This window comes from Carcharhinus amblyrhynchos, chromosome 19 (assembly GCF_965287045.1).
Source record: "Carcharhinus amblyrhynchos chromosome 19, sCarAmb.v2.hapA, whole genome shotgun sequence".
Lineage (NCBI taxonomy): Eukaryota > Metazoa > Chordata > Chondrichthyes > Carcharhiniformes > Carcharhinidae > Carcharhinus > Carcharhinus amblyrhynchos.
Window position 1 is genome coordinate 8444624 of NC_137342.1, and position 12608 is coordinate 8457231.

General features: G+C 45.2%; 1 protein-coding gene across 3 annotated transcripts in view; it reads right to left on the reverse strand.

The window, feature by feature from the left end:
- The window catches only part of pde3a (phosphodiesterase 3A, cGMP-inhibited), a 452164-nt gene that overhangs the window by 31644 nt on the left and 407912 nt on the right, over positions 1-12608 (reverse strand). For all 3 annotated transcript variants that reach the window (XM_080207222.1, XM_080207221.1, XM_080207220.1), the window contains 2 exons: positions 10820-10931; positions 1651-1764 (listed from right to left, as the gene is read on the reverse strand). In XM_080207222.1, coding sequence (XP_080063348.1) covers positions 1651-1764; positions 10820-10931 — 226 coding nt within the window. The remainder of the gene's footprint in view (positions 1-1650; positions 1765-10819; positions 10932-12608) is intronic.

Consider the following 12608-nt stretch of genomic DNA (forward strand, 5'->3'; position numbering starts at 1 on the left):
GGTCCCATCAGATTAGAAGCTGCCAAATGTTACACTGCTTTTCAAGAAAGGAGTGAGAGTGCGTTCACTGTATTACAGGCCAGTTAGCCTAACATCATTTGTTGGGAAAATACTGGTATCTAGTATTAAGGAAGCCTTCACAATGCACTTCAGAAAGCGCAGTATGATTAGAATAAGTCAACATGGCTTTATTGAAGGGAAATCTTGTTTGACAAATTGAGTAGAGCTTTTTTTGGTTGTAAGAGCACAGGTGAAGGAGGACCAGTTGACGCTGTATACCTGGGTTTCCAAAAGACATTCCATAAAGTTAATAAAAGGCAACATAAGGGCTCATGGAGTTGGAAGGAATGTATTAAGATCAGGCCCAGGGACTTGAATCATTTCAGGTTATTTCTATCCACTTCAATGGGCTTTGTTAAAAGAAAAGTTACTCTTTGCATTGAATGATAAGTATTTTCTCATTTTAAATTGGAACTAATCACATGTATAAATGCCTAGTATGGAGCATATAAAAGGAGACACCACCAATGCTGGAGACATATTGTTGGAAATACATAGTGTCTGTGAGAGAGAAACTGATTGTCTGATACACGTGCTCTATCATTACCACTGTAAACATTCTGTTACTATCTATCTTACCCAGAATTTCTTTTATAATCTCAATGACCTTCATCAAACCATCCCTTAACTGTTGCCACTCAAGTGAAGAAAGAATTTGCCTATCGTAGTTTCCTCACTTCTTTTATTCTTTCATGGGGAAGGGGACATTTCAGAGTTTGTTGCTTATCTCCATATTTGCCCTTAAACTGAATTTTTCAGAGATCAGATAAGCGCCAACGACATTGCTGGGGATCTGGAGTCATATATGGGCCAAACCGAGTCAGGCTTTCCTGAAAGGACAGCAGTTTTCTAAATGGGTCTTCATAATAAATCAAGAACAGTTTCATGTCCACTATTAGTGAGACTAGCTTTATATTCCAGATTCCATGGATCCAGCTATTCGGTCACCACGTTGCTCTTGGAGATACCATTTTATCCTATCGCAAAGTTTTAAAAGTTTTTTTTAATCATTGTCACAAGTGGGCTTACTGCAATGAAGTTACTGTGAAAATCCCCTAGTCGCCACACTCCAGCGCTTGTTTATGTACACTAAGGGGGGATTTAGCGTGGCCAATGCACCTAACCAGCCCATCTTTCGGACTGTGGGAGGAAACTGGAGCACCCAGAGGAAACCCATGCAGACATGGGGAGAATGTGCAGACTCTGCACTGATAGTGACCCAAGCCAGGAATTGAACCTGGGCGCTGTGAGGCAGCAGTGCTAACCGCTGTGTCACCCTAAATATTAATCTGCTGTCAGTCAATAGAAATGAAACAAGTTCAGCTACATTGGAGCATGAATAAGAATTGTGCACTAAAGGGCTTCATTTTTAATCCTGTGGCTATTGTATTTGTGTTAGAAACTTAACAAAGTGATTTTAATGTGTTTATTGACTTTTTCTAAATTAAAGTAGCATACTGAACAAAATAAGTCCTTAAATCCTTAAATATTAAAAATAATGTCACTTGCAACAGAACTCTTGAAAACTGGTGGATGTACATACATATATTTAAGTCACACCACAGTGAGTTTGCTTCTGAAAAGTTGTACCTGAATCACTCATCGAGCCATGATCACTCATTGTAGTCTGCAGCCCTGGGACTGGCTGTGTGGTGAGGTACCAGACTGCGTGTAACACATCTGTGGCATGTATACGATTGTGATCTGTTGATTAAAAACAAAACATGCCCTCTTACTGTTTCTTGCATGTTTTCAGACTCACTGCAAATAAGTGGATGAATTCAATGTCAGGTTGGGTGCAGAGAAGAGGGAAAAGAAAGATTGAATTGGAAGAGAGACAGGGAGAAAAAGTGGTGGGGTGGGGGTATGACAGATTGAATTCAAAAAGAGAGTAAAAAAGAGACAGGGAGAAAGTATTACTTTGTTTTAAATTTGAACAATTTATATTTTCAAACCACCAACAAGTTCACTCCTTCACTCCGAAAGGAATGAAATTCCACAATTAGAGTCATTTTCTGTGCTGGATAGATTGAATAGCAATAATCACCACATGTCATTTTGTTAAAAGGGGTAAAATTTTCTTTAAAAATTACGACATGTCATAACGGCGAGAAAACAGGAGGGATCTGCACCAATCTGTCCTACGTGGGCCAGACTGTAATCATTTCACGCTAGGTTATTCCTTTGGGAGAGTGGTGAGTTGTGTGCTGGTTCTGGGAAGGGTGGGACATAAACACGCCAGTGAACCCAACTGCAAAGTGACTGGACGCCGTTTTGTGAGGGCAACCTGATCTCTCAGCGCACTGAAAGAATTCCCCCCGCCCTATCAGCGGCACATTCACCCACACCCTCGCTGACACAAATTGCCAACATCAGGACATTGCAGCTCTCCCTTCATGACCCCTAACAAACCCCCCCACTTCATGCCACATCCCCTCATGACCCCCAACTTCATACCCGCGCCCCCCCAATAGCCCCCTGTCAAAGCCCCGCCTTTGTCCTCCACTCTTTCATGCCCCACCACTCCATGAACCGCAGCCCCCCCCCCACTCAGGCCCCACCCCCATTGCCAGTGTGCCAGGTGGGCACTGCTGGGTCATGTCCCTCACCACTCAGGGCATCAGTAGCCTTCAAGCATCCCCCCTCCCCACCTCTCTCAGATTTGTGCCGTGCCTGAGGGTCAAAAGACCCCAGGAGCTGGGAGAATCCAGCTAAGCAAATTTAAATGCTACTTTAAGTATGTTTTAAATAGGCCTCGTACCCTTTCTGGATGAAATCTAATTTGTGCCAACAGCAAGGGATTGGGATGTAAATAAGGTTGAAAGAGTGCAGAGAAGGTTCACAAGAATGTTGCCGGGACTTGAGAAACTGAGTTACAGAGAGAGATTGAATAGGTTAGGTTTATACAGGTTTATTCCCTGGAGTGTAGAGGGGAGATTTGATAGAGGTGTATAAGATTTTGATGGGAATAGATAGAGTGAATGCAAGCAGGCTTTTTCCACTGAGGCTAGGGGAGAAAAAAACCAGAGGGCATGGGTTAAGGGTGAAAGGAGAAAAGTTTAAAGGGAATATTAGGGGGGGTTTCTTCACGCAGAGAGTGGTGGGAGAGTGGAATGAGCTGCCGGGTAAAGTGGTAAATGCGGGGTCACTTTTAACATTTAAGAAAAACTTGGACGGGTTCATGGATGAGAGGGGTGTGGAGGGATATGGTTCAAGTGCAGGTCAGTGGGACTAGGCAAAAAATAGTTCGGCACAGACAAGAAGGGCCAAAAGGCCTGTTTCTGAGCTGTAATGTTCTATGGTTCCATGGGACGATTTGTTGGCCGCAATGTTTTCCCAGATTGGCCCGACTTGCGCCAAAGTGCAACAAGTCTGGAAAAATCGCCCCCAAGGACTGAAACAGAATGACTTAACTTTGTGTGGTGAGTTTACTTTGTATCTAAGCAACAATGTCACCCCATTCAATGCATTCCATTGGTGAACAGGTGACACAATTTTCCCTCTGAGATGCCAATGATGGAACGTTACAACTTGTACAGTGTTGCCACGTGTCTGCCTCTCGCATAAATGTTACCGTGTGGTTTAAACACGTGGCAAGTGCCATTAGCCATGTCACGTCAACAGCAAAACCATGGACCAGTGACTTTCAAGCAGAAACTGTCAATAATGGCTCAGCTGATAGGTTTCTCATCTGAGCCAACAACTATTAGTATTTATATAATACCTTCAATGTTGGAAAACATTCCAAGGCACTTTGCATTTTTAGCCCAGTGGTTATTGTACTTGTGCTAAAACCTTATCTAAGTTATTTCAATGTGTTTATTGACCTTTTCCAAATTATCGCTCTTGAGCCACAGAAGGAGCTCAGATAACCAAATACACAGCCAAAGACGCAAGTTTTACAGAGTAACTCAGGGGAGGAGAGAGGCAAAGAGGTTTGACAAGAGAATTGCAGAATTCATTCAGGGCCTTAGGAACTGACCACCCAGAGGTGTAGATATTAAAACTATGAGCATGAAAGAGGCCAGAATTGAAAGAGTGCATGATTTTGTAAGCTTGGAACGACTTCAAAAGATTGCAGAGATATGGAAGGATTGAGAGCATGAAGAAACTTGAAAACAAAGATGAGGATTTTGAAATGGAGGCGGAACTAGATTGGGAGCCAATATACATCAGCAAGTAACATAAGAACATAAGAAATAGGAGCAGGAGTAGGCCATCTAGCCCCTCGAGCCTGCCCCGCCATTCAATAAGATCATGGCTGACCAGAAGTGGATCAGTTCCACTTACCTGCTTTCTCCCCATAACCCTTAATTCCCTTGTCTCTCAAAAACCTATCTACCCGTGACTTAAATATATTTAGCGAGGTAGCCTCCACCACTTCAACGGGCAGAGAATTCCAGAGATTCACCACCCTTTGAGTGAAGAAGTTCCTCCTCAACGCCGATCTAAACTGGCCCCCCTTTATCTTGAGGCTGTGCCCTCTAGTCCTGCTATCCTTTCTAAGCGGGAAGAATCTCTCTACCTCTACCCTATCCATCCCTTTCATTATCTTATACGTCTCTATAAGATCCCCCGTCGTGCTTCGAAACTCCAACAAGTACAGACCCAGTCTATTTAGTCTCTCTTCATAGTCCAACCCCCTCATCTCCGGTATCAGCCTAGTGAACCTCCTCTGCACTCCCTCCAAGGCCAATATATCCTTCTGCAAGTGCGGTGACCAAAACTGCACACAGTACTCCAGCTGCGGCCTCACCAGTGCCCTGTACAGTTGCAGCAAGACCTCCCTACTTTTATATTCTATCCCCCTCGCTATAAAGGCAAGCATTCCATTCGCCTCCTTGATCACCTGCTGCACCTGCAGACTGGGTTTTTGCGATTCGTGCACAAGGACCCCCAGGTCCCTCTGCACCGTAGCATGCTGCAGCTTTTCGCCCTTTAAATAGTAATCCCTCCTACTATTATTTCTGCCAAAGTGGATAACCTCACACTTGCTAACATTGTACTCCATCTGCCAGGTCCTCGCCCACTCGCTCAGCTTATTCAGATCCCTCTGCAGACTTTCCACACTCTCCGCGCAATTTGCTTTACCGCTCATCTTCGTGTCATCAGCAAATTTCATCACCCTACACTCAGCCCCCTCCTCCAGATCATCTATATAAATGGTACATAGCTGAGGCCCCAGCACTGAAGTACAGGGGTGATGGGTGGATGGGATTTGGTATGAGTTAGTGCACGGGCAGCAAAATTTTCATGAGTTCCAGTTGATGTTGGATAGAAAATTGGATCAAACTAGGAGGGCAATGAAACAGTCCAGTATGGAGGTAACAATGGCCTGGGTGAGGGGTTCAGCAGCAGATGGGATGAAGGAGCTGATGCAATGAGCTTTACCATTTTGCTGAAGAAGCAGAAACGGCAGAACATAGAACATAGAACATAGAACATTACAGCGCGGAACAGGCCCTTCGGCCCACAATGTTGCGCCGACCAGTCTTATTTTTAAAAAAAAACATTGACCCACTAATCTAAACCACTCCTTTTTCGTCCATAAACCTATCCACCAATCTCTTAAACGCCCCCAAACTAGGCGCATTTACAACTGCAGCAGGCAGGGCATTCCAGTCCCTCACCACCCTCTGGGTAAAGAACCTGCCCCTGACATCCGTCCTATAACTACCCCCCCTTAATTTAAAGCCATGCCCCCTCGTGCTAGATTTCTCCATCCGAGGAAACAGGCTATCACCATCCACCCTATCTAAACCTCTAATCATCTTATATGTCTCTATAAGATCCCCTCTTAGCCGCCTTCTTTCCAGTGAAAACAACCCCAAATCCCTCAGTCTCTCCTCATAGGACCTCCCCCGCATACCAGGCAACATCCTGGTAAACCTCCTCTGCACCCTCTCCAAAGCCTCCACATCCTTCCTGTAATGTGGGGACCAGAACTGTAATGTGGGGACCAGAAGTTCGCCTCTGTGTGATGTACAATATTTGCCAGGCGGAGGGATGGAGTCTGCGGCAGGGCCCTGAAGACAATGACTTTGGCCTTCCAAACGTTCAGTTGGAGGAAATTTCTGCTCGACCGGGGTGAGATGTCAGACAAGCAGTGTGACGATCAGGAACAGTGGAAAAGTCAAAGCAGGAGATGGTGAGGTAGTGTGTGGTCAGTCCTGAGCAATGCTAAAGGAGTGCTGCTCGGTCAGAATTAAAAGCTTGCAGCAGAGGCCCTAATCCAAGGTCTTGTCTACCCTCTCAGGTGGATTTGGAACATCCCATGGTCCTATCTCAAAGAAGGGGCTAAATTGCCCCTTAGTGTCCCAAGAGGTGTAGGTTAGGGAGATTAGCAGGCTAAATACTTGGGGTTACAGGGCAGGGAAAAGATCTGGGTGGGATTTCCCCTTAGTGTCGGGGGGATTACGTGGGGTTACAAGGAAAGGACCTGGGTGGGATTGTGGTCAGTGCAGACTCAATGGGCTGAATGGCCTCCTTCTGCACTGTAAGATTCTATAAACAGCAGAGGATTTTCACCGGTGCCAATACTTATCCTTCAATTAACATCATTGAAACAAATGATCCAGTCATTAGCACATTGCTTTTTTTTAGAGGGGGGCAGAGGGCAGAGGTTCTTGCTCTGCACATTTCAACACTTGAAACAATTGTCCGCAAGAGGTCTTGAGATCGTGAAAGACAAGTCTTTCTTTGTAGAAAATTGTCTGGAATGCTCGCAGAAGGCGCACAGAGAAAGAAAACAGATTAAGGCCAAAAGAAAAACTATTTGGGGAGGTGAACAAGTCTTTGGCTAAAGAGGCGACTTCTAACCAGGATCTTAAAGAAGGAAAGGGAGGTGGGAAAGTTCAGGAAGGGAATTCCAGACCAGTTTTGGGAGAAGAGTGGACTGTTCCTCAGTGAAATCGGTACAACCTGAAAACAGAGCCAATTCTTTTACTGTCACCCAACTTTCCTATTCCGAGTGCCAGTCTGTCCCGTCAGGTACTGACTGACCTGCTATTGACTTTAGGGCGGCATGGGTGGCACAGCGGTTAGCACTGCTGCCTCACAGCCCCAAGATCCCGGGTTCAATCCCGGCTTGGGTCACTGTCTGTGCGGAGTCTGCACGTACTCCCTGTGTCTGCGTGGGTTTCCTCCGGGTGCTCTGGTTTCCTCCCACAGTTTGAAAGACTGGTTAGGTGCATTGGCCGTGCTAAATTCTCTCAAACAGGCGCAGGAATGTGGGGACGAGGGGATTTTTCACGGTAACCTCATTGCCATGTGAATCTCAGCCTACTTGCGACTAAATAAATAAACTTCCAGCATTTATAATATACCTTTTTTGTCAGCTGGTATTAGAAATGTGGGGATTGGCAAAATAAAAAAGCATTCTATGTCGCCTTCAGTGCAACTGGCCACACCACTCTCCACCAACACCTCTCCTCTGTCACTCTGCTGAGTGGGACCTCACTTGCCTTCTTATCTGTCCAATCGCAAGAGCTCAGAATGCTCCTAATCATTAAGTGCCACTTTCTAGGCAGCAAAACAAGTTTACACTCACAGCCTCCCACCAATAACAATCCTTTAATGTTCCAGAAACAACTCACAAAGCTGCTTAAGCCTGATTTGGCTCAATACGTTTGAGAATGCAGTTGTGGAATGTGCAATTTTATTGACACAAGGCCTAGCCTAGCTTGCCAAATATCCTGCCCTGGATTTTCACCCTTCACTTGGAGCAAATACAGCAGATAATTGTCCCACTGGCCATTCTCCCTGTAACGCTGTCACGCTTAATTCCCTCAAGGTGACATACGGCACCTCCGAGAGTAAGGTCTCGTGGTGTTTGACATTCACCAGTCCAATGAAGTACGGGGCCAGGATTCTCCTTTGTCGCGCGCCTGGCTAGTGTTGTCAGTGAGAATTTGGCGCTCAATCAAGTCTCCAGTCACTGCAGCGGGACTGGAGAATCCCGGCCGTGGGCGAGGTTGGAGAATATGGCCGTGATTCACAACATTGGCAAAATTGCTAGCAAGCATGCAGCGTTCAGGGTGAAGGTAATGAGGTCACGCATGGCTGAATGGGAAATTGCAGTGCTTAAGGTATCAAGTTCATAAGACATAGGAGCAGAATTAGGCCATTCGGCCCATCATAGAATCCCCACGGTGCAGGAGGAGGCCGATCGGCCCACCAAGTCATCACCGACCACAATGCCACCCGGGCCCTATCCCCATAACCCCACATATTTACGCTGCTAATCCCCAACACTAAAGATCAATTTAGCGTGGCCAACCAACCTAACCCGCACATCTTTGGATTGTGGGAGGAAACTGGAGCACCCGGAGGAAACCCACGCAGACACGGGGAGAAAGTGCAAACTCCACACAGACAGTGACCCGAGGCTGGAATTGAACCCGGGTCCCTGCTGCTGTGAGGCAGAAGGACTAGCCACTGTGCTAGTCATCCCTACATTTACAGCAGTGACTACGTTTCAGGACATGTCATTGAGTGTAAAGAATTATGTGGTACTCATGAAACATGCTGTGTAAATATGGTCTTTCTTCCTTCAATTGTGGTTAACGGTAATGAAAAAATTCTGAAACCTGAAAGATATTCAACGTTTTGCACTATTCAGATAGTTGGGGATAATGTTTCAAATAGATTAGGAATGTTTAGCTGGATTGGACGACTGGTCCAGATAATATTACATCCAGAATGAACTGGAGCAGGTACCAAACAACCCATCACCCATCTTCCTAATGGCTGTTCCCGTAAGCCTGGTTATGTGGCTCTAATTTTTAAATTGGCGACAAGGCTGAAGAACGTAGTGGGACACCGATTAATTTGACATCAGTTGTAAGTTATCAGGAGGAATCATTACTGTCGCCATTCCATGTTATCTATGACGGAAAACTTACAGTGAAGGAAGTTGCGCTTGACTGAATTATTTGTAAAATATTATTCACGCGTTTCTCTAATGGCTTTTTTAACCTCAGGACTTTGCAAAGTGGATGAAGTACTTTTGCCCACCACTTTACTGCTGCCCTCACTTTGCTCTCTGGTGGAGATCGCTGTTGCTTTTCAGCTCCGACCAAAATATTGTCTCGATGTCAGAATTCTTTCTGATCTTGCAATTTCAAGCACGATTGGTTTCTCATTTGGAATCTTAAACCTCTCAGAATCCACGTTTCTAAGGCCTCTATCTACCTCCACACATCTTTATTTATTATTTTGGTTTCTGACGCAGACTAGGAACTCAGTAGAATCTCGCATCAGAAGGACTTTCTCCTTGCTACAAACTTCACAGAATCTTCCGGTGTAGAACAGGCCCTTCGGCCCATCGAGTCTGCACCAACGCATGAAAGGCCCTGAATTGCCCACCTAATCCCGTTAACCAGCACTTGGCCCAAAGCCTTGAATGAAATGATGAATCATGTGTTCATCCAGGTACTTTTTAAAGGGTGTGAGGCAACCGACCCTGCTGGCAGCACACTCCAGAGCATCACCACCCTCTGGATGAAAAAAAAACTGTTATTCTTCATCTGTATCTTCACAAAATTAATTCTGGCTATCTCAACTTTTTTTGGAATTCAGTATCGCATCTAACATATCTGATAGCATCATAGAATCCCTACAATGCAGAAGGCAGCCATCAAACCTGCACCGGCAACAATCCCACCTATCTCTGTAACCCCACGTATTTACCCTGCTAATCCCCCTGACACTTAGGAGCAATTCAGCATGGCCAATCCACTTAACTCAAACATCTTTAGAGCTTCACAGTGGTACGCAGCACCAGGGACCCGGGTTCAACTCTGGCCTCAGGTGACTGTGTGGAGTTTGCATCTTGTGTGGATTTCCTTTGGGTGATAAGTTTTGCTCCCAAGTTCAAAGATATGCAGATGAGGTGGATTGGCCATGTTAAATTGTCCCTTGGTGCCCCAAGATGTGTAGATTGGATGGATGAGCCATGGGAAACATGTGGGGGTGAGGGACTGTATAAGATGCTCTGTCAGAAAGTTGGTGCAGACCCAATGGGCTAAATGGCCTCTTTGGCACCGTCAGGATTCTATTCCATTGGAGTAAGCACATAGGGTGACCAATGTGTTAGTTGTTGTAGGCAGCAAATATGGGAATGACCTTCACAGCAACGACCTACAAAATCAGCGATGACCATAAAACGATCCCTCATGTTGTCGCAGTGAAGTGTAAGTGGCAGCTTGACTGGGCTGGCACGATGGCATGGTGATTAGCACAACTGCCTCGCAGCGCCAGGGATCGGGTTCAATTCTGGCCTGGGGTCACTATCTGTGTAGAGTTTGCATGTTCTCCCTGTGGGCTGCGTGGGTTTCCTCCGGGTGCTCCGGTTTCCTCCCACAGTCCAAAGATGTGCAGGTTAGGTTGATTGGCCGTCCTAAATTGACCCTAGTGTCGGGGTAAACGTGTGGGGAGTGGGGCCTGGGTGGGATGGTGGTCTTGATGGGCCGAGTGGTCTTCTTCTGCAGTGTAGGGATTCTACCTGGCATTTCCAGCAGGAATTTAGCTTCTGGGGAGCCGAGATTGGGCTACCTCGCAACAGTTCCACTTCTTTGACCTAGATGTCCCTTGAGATTGGTTTACTGCTTGAGGTATGAGATGGAGTGCATGATTTTGTGTGCCCTATTTACCATACACACACCCCTAAATAACAACGATCACATTAACACCGGGCCACATAGGGTGGAGGGAGTGATGTTTTTCTACATAAAGGAAAATAAAACACAAGAATACTTACAGGGGATATCGCGATATCCATTTTCTAATGCATGGAAGTAGTTCATGAATTCTTTTAACGGGATTTTAAATATCTCAAAAAGTCCAGTGTCTTCAAACAGTCTGAATGCCACCTGCACCAAGAGAGAAATTCAGGAATGGGTGGACGGAAAACGCCAATAAATACTGACGAAAATCTATTTAAGAGTCACGTGGGCCCCAATCCCCAACTGTCCATCAACTTAATAGCAACAACAACCCAGGAGATGAATCATACAGTGCAGATGAGGCCCTTCGACCCATTGGGTCCATTCCGGCACATTAGAGAAAATGGCCAAGAGAAAATTCAACCATCGTTCCACCCGTGAATCCGTGAGCTAATTACCAGGAGTTCTGGGTCACAGGTATAATCCATTGACCCCCACACCGCCCACCCCCAAATTAAAAATACATTCCTGTTTCGCTCTCCAACGTGGCAGCAAATAGTTTCAAGAATTTGAACAGGTCGTGGGGATTCTAACTGCAATGTGCTTTAAAATAGCCGCCTTTTCCGACTTTGCACTAGGAGCTGTTAGAACACAATTGAAAGACAATGATATAATGATATTATTGTGCACCCTGTTTCTGAGTGTCTTGGGCACATCAAGTCCAGATCAGGTATTGTGCTGCGCTATAAAACCATTAAAGATGCATTTCAGTCTTCACTATAACTGCAGCTTGAAGCTGTTTCTATTCCTGCCTTCTGATAGGGGTCAGAGCCCCACAGATGAATAATGATCAACTTGGTGATGTAAGCAGTGTTCTATTTACTGAAGTCCTTTTTTATCTCTGAATATCAACATGTAGCTATTATGGCAAATATAAATGCATGTATTCTCTGAATGTTTTGTTTTTACAAATGTGTTCAGGGGATGGGCAGTTACCGCCCATCCCTAATTGCCCTTGAGCTGAGTGGCTTGCTGGCCCATTTGAAAGATCAGTTAAGAGTCAAACACATTGCCGTGACTCTGGACATTGGTGAACCAGATGAGTTTGTCGACAATCGACTATGGTTTCGTGATCATCGTTAAGCTTTTAATTCCAGATTTTTAATGAAATCAAATTCCGCCATTTGCTTTGGTGGGATTCGAACCTGGGGTCCCAAGACCATTACTCTGGGTCCCTGGATAACTAGTCTAGTGACAATACCACCACAGCAGCACCTCCACTAAAGCTAACATTATGAACAGTGTACAATTTTTTGTGCTATGTATGTATAATTACAGAATACAAATATAAAAAATTCATATGTGTTTTTTATATATATATATATCTCATGTTTGATTTGCTTTATTATTGTCACATGTATTAGTTATACAGTGTAAAGTATTGTTTCTTGTGCGCTATACAAAGCATACCATTCATAGAGAAGGAAACAAGTGAGTGAAGAAGGTAGTGTTACAGTCATGCCTAGGGCATAGAGAAAAATCAACTTAGTGCGAGGTAGGTCCATTCAAAAGTCTGACGGCAGCAGGGAAGAAGCTATTCTTGAGTCGTTTGGTTCATGCCCTCAGACTTTTGTATCTTTTTTCCAACAGAAGGTGGTGGAAGAGAGAACGCCCGGGGCGTGTAGGGTCTGTAATTATGCTGGCTGCTTTTCCAAGGCAGCGGGAAGTGTAGACAAGAGTCAATGGACGGAAGGTTGGTTTGCCTGATGGATTTGACTGCATTCATGGCCTTTTGTAGTTTACAAGTGTGCGTGTGCGTGTGCGTGTGTATGTGTTGTGTGTGTGTAATTGGTTAAGTGTGTGTGCCTGGCCACACCATATCAG